Source organism: Dipodomys spectabilis, unplaced genomic scaffold (genome assembly GCF_019054845.1).
Source record: "Dipodomys spectabilis isolate Male_0828 unplaced genomic scaffold, ASM1905484v1 ptg000175l, whole genome shotgun sequence".
NCBI lineage: Eukaryota > Metazoa > Chordata > Mammalia > Rodentia > Heteromyidae > Dipodomys > Dipodomys spectabilis.
The window spans coordinates 13,852,671-13,864,389 of record NW_024870852.1 but is presented as its reverse complement, the minus strand read 5'-3'; the positions used below and the strand labels follow the sequence as shown (position 1 = coordinate 13,864,389).

At 42.5% G+C, this 11,719-nt stretch overlaps 1 protein-coding gene across 2 annotated transcripts in view; it reads left to right on the top strand.

Moving 5' to 3' along the window:
- The first annotated feature begins 271 nt into the window (after positions 1-271).
- Positions 272-11,719, top strand: part of Rbl1 (RB transcriptional corepressor like 1) — a 62,046-nt gene continuing 50,598 nt past the window's right edge. For both annotated transcript variants that reach the window (XM_042694420.1, XM_042694419.1), the window contains exons 1-6: positions 272-504; positions 5,736-5,869; positions 8,668-8,868; positions 10,249-10,313; positions 11,134-11,262; positions 11,378-11,538. In XM_042694420.1, the coding sequence (XP_042550354.1) occupies positions 349-504; positions 5,736-5,869; positions 8,668-8,868; positions 10,249-10,313; positions 11,134-11,262; positions 11,378-11,538 (846 nt within the window). In that variant the 5' untranslated portion in view covers positions 272-348. The remainder of the gene's footprint in view (positions 505-5,735; positions 5,870-8,667; positions 8,869-10,248; positions 10,314-11,133; positions 11,263-11,377; positions 11,539-11,719) is intronic.

The following is an 11,719-nucleotide window of genomic DNA, read 5'->3' as shown; positions in this document are numbered from 1 at the left end:
TCCGCCCGCCCAGCCCTGCCCGTGGTCCGTAGCGTCCAACCGGGTTTCCCCACCACCTTCACCCTATCCCAAGGCTTGCCGAGGGCCAGCGCCAGGTCCCCTCCGAACCCAGGGTCCATCTGTGCGTCTTCTGATCCCGTTTCTGGGGAGGGACTCCTGGGAACTCCAGAGGAGAAAGGGACTCTTTTGCGGGGGAAGGCGGGGAGGCGGAGGCAGACGAGGAAAAGGACGGAGGTCTGAAGCGGCTGATTTTCGCGCGCTTTGCCGCGGGGCGTTGTGGGTAGGCGCGCCGGGAGGGAGAAAGGAACCGGGGGCCGCTGAGGCGCGCCGCCCGCTGGGCTCGAAGGGATGTTTGAAGACGAGTCCCACGCCGAGGGGGCGGCGGTGGTCGTTGCGGCCGGGGAGGTGCTGCAGGCCCTCTGCCAGGAACTGAACCTGGACGAGGGGAGCGCGGCCGAGGCTCTGGACGACTTCACCGCCATCAGAGGCAACTACAGTCTGGAGGTGAGCGGCGGCAAGTGGGCGCGGACCCGACCTTGCTAGGCCCCACCCCGTCCCGCCCCTACCCCCCCGGGGGTGCTGGGAGTTCCGCTTCGTGAGGGGGTCTCTGCCCTTCCCGGCGCCGGGAGGGCGTGACTGGGAGGGTCGCTGTGGCCCCGGCAGCCCCCTCGGCCGGTTCGAGGCGGGAAACCTGCGCTGTGAGCTGGAGCGGCGCCTGCCCGGGTCCCTGAGTCCCCCACGCTCCAGGCTTACCTCTCTTCCCCGCCAAACGCCACTGCCGTTAAATCCATAGAAATAGACATAATGGTAAAAGTGAATTACAGCCCAGCTCTTCGAGTATGTCATCTGCGCGTTCTCTATGAACACATTCCATGACTCTCCATTCCAAAGAAGCAATAGAGTAAAACGCCGTGGCAAAGCCAGGCTAGGGAGTCTGAGCCCTTTAAGCGCTCTTCATTCTTTTCTTCCTTATGTAGCAAAGTGAGGACACTTTGTAGCACGCACTACAAAGCCCCCGCCCTAATACTTAGCTGTGTCTGGCTTTGAATAAAGTAAGTGGCAGTTATCATCATTCTAGTTTCTCTTCCCCTCCCCCCCGTTTCTCCTCCTCTCCCTCCCTTTCCTCCCTCCTCCCCCCCTTTTTTTTTTGGTCGGTCATGGGGCTTGAACCCTAGGCCTGAGTGTTGTCTCTGTTCTTCAGCTCAAGGCTAATGCTCAAGGCCACAGCTCCACTTCCGGTTTTCTGGTGGTTTATTGGAGATAAGAGTTTCACCGCCTTTCTTACCCAGCTTGGCTTTTTTTTTTTTTTTTTTTTGGCGGGGGGGGGGGGTCTGGTCGTGGGGCCTGAACTCTGGGCCTGGGCGCTGTCCCTCAGCTCTTCAGCTCAAGGCTAGGGCTCTACCACTTGAGCCACAGCACCACTTCCGGCTTTTTTTTCTTTTTTGCTTATGTGGTGCTGAGGAATCGAACCCAGGGCCTCAGGCATGCAAGGCAAGCACTATACCACTGAGCCACCTTCCCAGCCCCCCAGCTTGGCTTTGAACCGTGATCCTCAGATCTCAGCCTCCTAAGTATCTTGGATTACAGGTGTGAGCCACCAACACCCGACTTCATTAGTTTCTCGATCGTTCTTATGTTCTGTTTTCATAACATTTCGTTTTCTGAACACAGCAAGTCAGAGTATTTTACTTGTTTTCTAGGTGGTAATGTCAAGATTCAATGGATTTCTCAAGCATGTGCAAACCTAGTATAGAAATGGGAGTGTAGTGTGAGGCCTCCATGTACACGATCCAGAAGATCAAAAATACTTAGGAAAAGTTTCCATCTGTACTGAGCATGTACTGACTTTTGTCATTCAAAAACAATACAGTAGCTGGGTACCTGTAATCCTAGCTACTCAGTAGGCTGAGATCTGAGGATCGCAGTTCAAAGCCAGCCCAGGCAGGAAAGTCCAAGAGACTCTTATCTCCAGTGGAAAACCGGAAGTGGCACTGTAGCTCAAGCCGTAGAGTGCTCGCTGAAGAGTGTAGGGACAGTGCCCAAGCCCCACGACCGACAAAAAAAAAACCCACAAACGAAAAAAACAATACAGTATGACTACATTGTATTAAGTATAAGAGATGCTTTAAAGTCTATTAGCAAGAATAAAGTGTGTAGACTGAAGGTAGAGTGTATATCTAGTATGGGAAGATGAAATAAACCATACACTCGTTTTATAACAGGCACTTAAGTAATCCTGGATTTTGGTATCTTCTATCCCATGAGGGATACCAAAGCATGATTACATTTCAGCAGATTTCTCCAGTGGTCTTACGTTAAACAACTTTCATGAACCAAAAGGGCTGGATTCACAGAACAAGCTGACTAAACTCAGTGAAATAATGATTGGGTTCAAAGGAATAGAGCTGGAATTTTTCGGTTAGAATATGTGTATCCATATGAGAAAAGTACCTGCAAGAGACTAGTGTGTATCCATGGTAAAGCTGAATAGACTAGATAAAGGAAAGTGATCTGTACCTGGGGTGGCATAACTAGAAAACTGAGGGGAGAATGAGAAGATTAGGGAGATGAATTAGTGATCTCATAGTTGAAAACTGGTTGTTCTTTGACAGTGGGAGGAGGCATTTCTGATACCCCAAGAGCTCATTTGTTCTAACTGAACAAACATTTATTGAGCAGGAGCTATGGCCAAAGCATTCAACTAGACCCTAGTTTCAGGCTATTTTGTTGCTCTTGCAAACCATTTGCTCTGCTTGGAGGCTTTTACCAATAACCCCAGGGAAGGTTGAACACCTAAATCTCTGCTTTAGGCAGAATCAATCAGGATGCCTTAAATATTTGCTTTAGAAGCCACAGGTGTTAGCCAGGTGCCATTGGCTCACACCTGTAGTCCTAGCTAGGCAGGAGGCTGAGAATTGAGGATCAAGGTTTGAAGCCAGCCCTGGCAGAAAAGTCTGAGACTTAGCTGCATGTAACCATCCCTTGCTTACATTCCCCTCCCCCGCCTCCATACTTAGAGTTTTGGTGATTTACTACTTAGCAATTTCTAATCTTTTGTGAAGTCTTCCCTGACTTCCAATCAAAGTCCAAGACTGTTGCTCTAGTGTCCCACGACACTATCTGAGATTCTTCTTAAGATTACATCTTATCAATTATAGAAAATAGTTTTCTGTTGCTCTTTTTAGCTTTCGGTTGGAAATCTATGAAGTCAGAATCCATTATGTGGGCTGGGGATGTAGTTCAGTGGTAGAGTGCTTGCTTCATATACACAAGGCCCTGGGTTAAGTTTCTTGCTCTGAAAAAATAAATAATAAATTATTTTTTGTTTTCTTGGTGGTACTGGAGTTTGAAATCAGTATCTTGCCCTTGCTTACTTGATTCATTTATTAGGAAGAAAATCTCAATAATTCCAGTACTTGTTTACTTAATTGTGCTTAACTAAGGATTGAATCCAAGGTTATCATCATTAAAGTTCTCGGAATGCTCAAGGGCCTTTTCACATGCTAGGCAAGCACTCAACCATTAAGCTACGTCCTTACTAATATTTTTTTTTTGGGGGGGGGGGTCCGGTCGTGGGGCCTGAACTCTGGGCCTGGGCGCTGTCCCTCAGCTCTTCAGCTCAAGGCTAGCGCTCTACACTTGAGCCACAGCGCCACTTCCAGCTTTTTTCTTTTTGCTTATGTGGTGCTGAGGAATTGAACCCAAGGCCTCGAGCATGCAAAGCAAGCGCTCTACCACTGAGCCACCTTCCCAGCCCTAATTTTTAAATAGTAGCTTGTATCCAAAGGCTCTGTAATACTTGAATGTTGTTCCCAATTGATTAATTAGTCAGAGTGTTTTAAGCAATTAAGACTTTTGTGTCCTTTAACATGGGAACACTGGATTTTCGCTTTATTAATGGCTACTTATTTCTACTCACTCCTTTTGGATTATTGCAAAAAACATTTTTTTATCAGTCTTTTTATCCTACAGTCTGTTTATCCTTCTCGAGTCTGGTATTAAGGACTGCAGAACGATGAATAAGAACAGTATTACGTATGTTAGAAATTTGTGTCTTCTTAAATTCTTAAAATTCATTTACATTTCAGCAGTATTCTCATAAAAAGAATTCGATCTTAGAAATATTTCAAGCCTAAAAGGAGAAAATTAAGTGCTCAATTCCTAGGTACCACCTTTTTTTTTTGTAGTTTTGTGAGCTGAGATATCTAGTAAGATGGAAGAGCATACTTAACATTTAGAAGGTAAAATAGGGGTAAAAAATGCCCCCAATTTTTACCTTAAAAAATGTAGTCTTGTCGGGCAGTGGTGGCTCATGCCTGTAATCCTAGCTATTCAGGAGGCTGAGATCTGAGGATCACGGTTCAAAGCCATCCTGGGCAGTCTGTAAGTCTCTAATCTCCAATAAACCAACAGAAAACTGGAAGTGGAGCTGTGGCTTAAGTTGGTAGAGCGTTAGCCTTGAGCTGAAGTTCTGAGGGACAGCGTCCAAGCCCAGAGTTCAAGCCTCATGACTGACCAAAAAAAAAAAAAAGGTAGCTTCTAGGCTGGGTGCCAGTGACTCACACCTGTAATTCTAGCTACTCAGCAGGCTGAGATCTGAGCCTTACAGTTCAAAGCTAGCCCAGGCAGTAAAATTTGTGAGACTTTTATCTCCAATTAACCACCAAAAATCAGAATTGGAGCTGTGATTCAAGTGGTAGAATGCTAGCTTTGAGCAAAAAAGGCTCAGTAACACTACCCAGGTCATGAGTTCAAGGACCTACACACACACATAAAAAAGGCACCTCTGTATTTCTTTCTTTCTTTTTCTTTTTTTTTGGTCAGTTGTGGGACTTGAACTCTGGGCCTGTGGCACTGCCCCTGCGCTCTTCACCTCAAGGTGAGCGCTCTACCACTTGTGCCACAGTGCCACTTCCGGTTTTCTGGTGGTTTATTGGAGATGAGAGTCTCATGGACTTCCCTGCCTGGCCTGGGTTTGAACCGTGATCCTCAGATCTCAGCCTCCTGAGTAGCTAGAATTACAGGTGTGAGCCCACCAGGGCCCGACTTATCTTTCATAACTTTTATTTGATTCTCTTGCCCACTTTCTACTGTCTTTGCTTTTCTCTACCAGACAGGTTAAAAGAAAAAAATAGTAAAACAATACTTCATTATCATTAAGGCTCTGGTGGGTGGTTTAAAGCTGAGAAAGCTAAGCTGGGTGCTGGTGGCTCACTCCTGTAATCCTAGCTATTCAGGAGGCTGAGATCTGAGGATCATGGTTCAAACCCAGCCTGGGTAGGAAAGTCTGTGAGACTTATCTCCAATAAACCACCAGAAAACCTTAAGTGGTGCTGTGGCTCAGGTGGTGGAGCACTAGCCTTGAGCTGAAGAGCTGAGGAACAGTATCTAGGCTAACCCCCACAACTACAAAAAACAAAATAAAGCCAAAAAACTGAGAAAGCTAATACTGAGAATTTTTACCTTTTTGAGTAATATTACATTTTTGGAGTATGGGGAGAGATTTGTTCTTAGATCAGTGCTGTTTTAGTATGTTCTCATAAGAACACAGGACTAAGAAAAAGGAGTTTTATACCCATCATTTCACCTATCTTAGCTTGGGCAAATATCTTTTCTCTGGACCTTTACCTGTTGAAAGAAAATTAAACCAAACAGGTCTAAGATCTCTACTGGTTCTTAAATTCAAACATTTTATCATACTATATTCATTTTACTGTTTGTCTCTTGCCTTCCAGGGAGAAGTTATACACTGGTTGGCATGTTCATTATATGTTGCATGCCGTAAAAGCATTATTCCCACAGTTGGAAAGGGTATCATGGAAGGAAACTGTGTTTCACTTACCAGAATACTACGTTCAGCTAAATTAAGGTAAACATTTTGATTTTTCAATGTGGTATAAGTCCTAAGTCTAATTTTAGAATTTAATTTGCCTTTATTTTAAATCATTTGACTTAATTCAATCCCAGGTTGTTAATACATATGTGTTTTTTCAAAGTCTCACAATCCTTCTCAGATTTCTTCCTCAGATTCTGACTTCTACCAAAGCTCTTCTCTCTCCTGTTGTACAGTGTAGAGTAGCTATCGTTCAGTTTTAGTAAAGAAGTTGTGTGCGTTTCATTGCTTGAAGCTATTTTCTTAGTTACTTGTGATTTAAATCAAGATGACTTTTATTGGTTTAATTATTTTCATATTATAAAACTAGAAGAAACGTTTGTCAAAAATGCTTTTTCATACATTTGAATTGGAACTTTGGTGATAATTGGTTATAATTTCCCCTTTTTTTTTTTTTTGTCGGTCGTTGGGCTTGAACTCTGGGCCTAGGCGATGTCCCTATGCTTTTCAGCTCAAGGCGAGCGCTCTACCACTTGAGCCATAGTGCTGCTTCCAGTTTTCTGGTGGTTTATTGGAGATAAGAATCTCTTTGACTTTCCTTGCCCAGGCTGGCTTTGAATTGTAATCCTCAGATCTTAGCCTCCTGAGTAGCGAGGTTTATAGGCATAAAACACCAGCATCTGGCTTAGTTGAACAGTTTTTAATACATTCATACAATGATACAGCTAGTACCACAGTCAATTTTAGGACATTTTCATGACAACCATAATCTAGTTTCTATCTTGGTGGATTTTTCTATTCTCAACATTCCTTCTAAAAGGAATTATACAAGATGTGGTCTTTAATGTTGACTTCATATTTCACTTAACATAATGTTTTCAAAGTTCATGATGTAGATGTATCAAATGTTGATTTATTCTTTGTGATAGAACAATATAGTGTATGGATATAGCTCATTTTTTTTTTGTTGTTTTTTTTTTTGTTTATTTTGTTTTTACTTAGAGTCATTGTCTTGCTATGTAGCCTAGGCTGCTTCATACTATTGATCATCCTGCCTCAGCTTTCCAAGTATTGAAATTATAGGCCTGTACCAACCATATTTGGCTTTGTTTATTCATTTGTCAATTGATGAACATTAGTGTTAACTCTTCCTTGGCCTGTTCTGAGTAAGACCACTGTGAACATTTATGTTCAACTTTTATATGGGCATAGGTTTGTTTCCATTTCTCTTGCGCGCGCGCGTGCGCGCGCGCGCGTGTGTGTGTGTGTGTGTGTGTGTGTGTACATACATGTGAGTGGATTTGATGGATCATTTGAAGGCTGGGAAGGTGGCTAAGAGGTAGAGCGTTTGCCTTGCATAGATGAGGCCCTGGGTTTGATTCCTCAGCACCACATAAGCAAAAAGAAAAAAGCCAGAAGTGGTGCTCAAATGGTAGAGCGCTAGCCTTGAGCTGAAGAGCTGAGGGATAGCACCCAGGCCCAGAGTTAGGCCCCACGACCGGACCAAAAAAAAAACAACTATCATGTTTGACTTGTAAGACACTCTGAGGCTGTTTGCCAAAGTGACTGTAACAGTTTCCAGTTCTAGTAGGGTTCCACTTTTTCCACACCCATACCAGTACTTGTAATTTGTCTTTTTTTTAAATGATAGCCATCCTAATAGGTATGAAGTAATAAACTATTAGCTATTTTGAATTTCTCTGATCACTAATGATGTGAATTATATTTTCATTTGCTTATTGAATTAGTAGTATTTATAACAGAATTCCAACAATTAGAATTATTTTGAAAGTGGTAAAGTTGCTTTGCTTATTTTAGTTTAAAAATCACTGTCTGGGGCCAGGTATTAGGCTTACATCTGTAATCCTATCTGCTCAGGAGGCTGAGATCTAAGGATCAGAGTTTGAATCTATTCAAAGAGAACAATCTGAGCAGTTCTATCTTGAGCTAGCCAAACCAAGAGAAAATGCAAAGCCCTAAATTTAAGCTATGGCAAATCTATCAAAAAAGATAGAGAAGCTAGGCACTGATGGTACTCAAGAGTCTAATATCTGAGGATGGTGGTTCAAAGCCAGCCTGAGCAGGAAAGTCCTTGACTTTTTTCCCTCCCATTTGCTGGTCCCCAGCCTGAGAACTCTGGGCCTGAGCTCTATTACTAAGCTCCTTTTGCTCAAGACTAGTACTCTACTACTTGAGCCACAGTACCACTTCTGGCTTTTTCTGTGAGTAATTAGAGATAAGAGTCTCACAGACTTTGCTGCCAGGGTTGGCTTCAAACTAAGATCCTCAAATCTCAGCTTCCTGAGTATCTAGGAAATAACAGAGGTGAACTACGAGTGCCAGGCACCATGAGACTTTTACTTCCAATTAACCACCAGAAAATACAGAAGTGGCACTGTGGCTCAAAGTGGTAGACTGCTAGGCTAGAGTAAACAAGCTTAAGGATAGTACCCACCCCTTGAGTTCAAACTGGCAAAAAAGAAGGTGGGGGGAAACAGAGAGAGAAGAGAGTAGCTACTTAGTAGGTTGAGATCTGAGGATCAGGACTTAAAGCCCAGCACACTTTGTAACTTAAATGTAAAGCCATTATCTAGATATTTTAGAAATAGAAGTGATGGTATTCTTCCTGGACAGTACAAGACACTATGCTATGTCCAGTAACCCAAAATCTATATCCCTAATAGTCCTGGTAACCATAGTAATTTCATAACACTTGGAATGAAGTTTTTAAATAAATTTAGGTTGCTTTTTTTTTTTAAGTCGTGAATAGAAGGTCCTTTTCATCCCATTTATGGATTAATTTTAATGTCACCTTTTTCCTCTTCTTTTTTTAGTTTAATACAATTTTTTAGTAAAATGAAGAAATGGATGGACATGTCAAACCTGCCACAAGAATTTCGTGAACGTATAGAAAGGCTAGAAAGAAATTTTGAAGTATCTACTGTAATTTTTAAAAAATTTGAGCCTATTTTTTTAGATGTGTTTCAAAATCCATACGAGGAGCTACCAAAGTTACCACGAAGCAGAAAACAGAGGTAAGACACTTGAATCCTTATCTATCTGTGATGTAAACCTATTAAGAGATTTTGTTCTTTGAAGTCTCCCTTTTGCCAGAAGTATCTATTTGCAAAGACTTACATTTTTTTTTAAATTGATGGACAGAGGAAGGGGTGACAGTGTTTAGAAAGAAATGTACTCATCAGGGCTGGGAAGGTGGCTCAGTGGTAGAGCACTTGCCTTGCATACCTGAGGCCCTGGGTTCGATTCCTCAGCACCACATAAGCAAAAGGAAAAAAGCTGGAAGTGGCCCTGTGGCTCAAGTAGTAGAGCACTAGCCTTCAGCCGAAGAGCCGAGAGACAGCGCCCAGGCCTCCAGAGTTTAGGCCCCACGACCGGACTCAAAAAAAAAAAAGAAATGTACTCATCACCTCACTTATATAACTGTAACCCTTCTGTACATCATCTTTATAATAATAAAAATTAAAAATAAAGAAGTAAATGAGTCTATGGACCAGTTACCTAATCTGGGAATTCAGAGTAGTACTTTTCACTTATTTTTCTATATTCTGATTTTTTTTTTTTTTTCCTACCAGTCCTGGAGCTTGAACTCAGGGCCTAGGCACTGTCCTTGAACTTCTTTTGGTCAAGGCTAACACTCTACTGCTTGATCCAGTGTCACTTCTGGTCTTTCCTTTTTATTTAGTACTGAGGAATTAAACTCAGGGCTTCATGCATGCTAGGCAAGCACTCTGCCATTAAGCCACATTCCCAGCCCTATATTATGATTTTTTTTTTTTTTTTGGGGGGGTCTGGTCGTGGGGCCTGAACTCTGGGCCTGGGCGCTGTCCCTCAGCACTTCAGCTCAAGGCTAGCGCTCTACCACTTGAGCCACAGCGCCACTTCTGGCATTTTTCTTTTTGCTTATGTGGTGCTGGAGAATCAAACCCAGGGCCTCAGGCATGCAAGGCAAGCGTTCTACCACTGAGCCACCTTCCTAGCCCTATTATGATTTTTTTAATGCAAGATTAGAGGGGCTGGGAAGATGGCTCAGTGGTAGAGCGCTTGCCTTGCATGCTCGAGGCCCTGGGTTCGATTCCTTAGCACCATATAAGCAAAAAGAAAAAAGCCGGAAGTGGCGCTGTGGCTCAAGTGGTAGAGCGCTAGCCTTGAGCTGAAGAGCTGAGGGACAGCGCCCAGGCCCAGAGTTCAGGCCCCATGACCGGACCTCAAAAAAAAAAAAGATTAGAAAGGCTTATTTCATAATGGAAAGTCCATTTCATAAGCTATAGATTATCTGCCCTTGTCAATGGAATTTTACGTGTAGTTTAACCTTATATTTGTATTTGATTTTTTAATTTAAATGATATTTTGCAAGCTTATCAAACAAAAAAATAATACATTTATTCCTTTTTCAGGAGGATTCCTTGCAGTGTTAAGGATCTCTTTAATTTCTGTTGGACACTCTTTGTTTATACTAAGGGTAAGGAGATACTCTTGTTTGGTGATGCTCTTGTTTTTTTTTTTAAATATATTTTTATTGTGAAAATACTGTACAGAGGGATTACAATTACATGGATAAGATAATGAGCACATTTCTTTTTTTTTTTTTTTTGGTTGTGGGCTTGAACTCTGGGCCTGGGCGCTGTCCCTCAGCTCTTCAGCTCAAGGCGAGCGCTCTACCACTTGAGCTACAGTGCCACTTCCGGTTTTCTGGTGGTTTATTGGAGATAGGAGTCTCACAGTCTCTCCTGCCCGGGCTGGCTTTGAACCAAGATCCTCAGATCTCAGCCTCCTGAGTAGCTAGGATTACAGGCATGAGCCACCAGCGCCTGGCAATGAGCACATTTCTTATCAAGCATTGTAGCTTCCTGCTTTGTTTCCCCTTCCCGTCCCTTCGTATCCCCCTCTCCCCGTCCCCCCCACCAAAGTTGTAAAGTTCGCTTTTCGACATAACGACTTGTACATCTCATTGTTGCAATGGGTCCTCCAGTATCCCTGTTTTAACAATTTTGTTTTTTCCCTTCCGCTCCACATATACCAACATCATATATAGTGAAAGCATGGGGAAAAGACATACAAGGCAACAAAGACATAATCTTATAAATATGTTAGAAACAATCGCATAAAAGATCTCTCTTTTTTTTTTTTTTTTTGTCAGTCGTGGGGCTTGAGCTCTAGGCCTAGGAGCTGTCCCTGAATAATTCGATGCTCTTGTTTTTATATTCCTACTGTGGGAACTTGGTGGTGTTTGACATGAAAGCTTTTTTTTACTGTTGTGGCTTTTTTTTTTCCTTATAAAGGTAATTTTCGTATGATTGGGGATGATTTGGTAAACTCTTATCATTTACTTCTGTGCTGCTTGGATCTAATTTTTGCCAATGCCATCATGTGCCCAAATAGGCAAGACTTGTTAAATCCATCATTTAAAGGTAAGATCTTTACTTATTTTTTTAAATTAATTATAAGAATATTTTGGAAAAGGAGTTTTAAAGGAAAAGGAGTCTTAAAGATTGACATATTCTTCTCACACACTTGTCAAACTAGGTTTGCCATCTGATTTCCACACTGCTGACTTTAAGGCTTCTGAAGAACCTCCCTGTATCATTGCTGTACTCTGTGAACTACATGATGGGCTTTTAGTAGAAGCAAAAGGAATAAAGGAGCACTACTTTAAGCCATATATTTCAAAACTCTTTGATAAAAAGGTACTGTATTTATAATTGAAAGACTGAAATTTGTAGGGGTCAGCAGAAGCTTTCACAGAAAAAAATGTTCTCAACATTGCAGGACTCAGAATCAAGATTCCCAAGTTTTAGTCTCTGCTGTAAAGAATTTCCCTGTGGTCTTCTGTGAGATGAGAAATTGAGCTGTTAAAGAATGTGACCA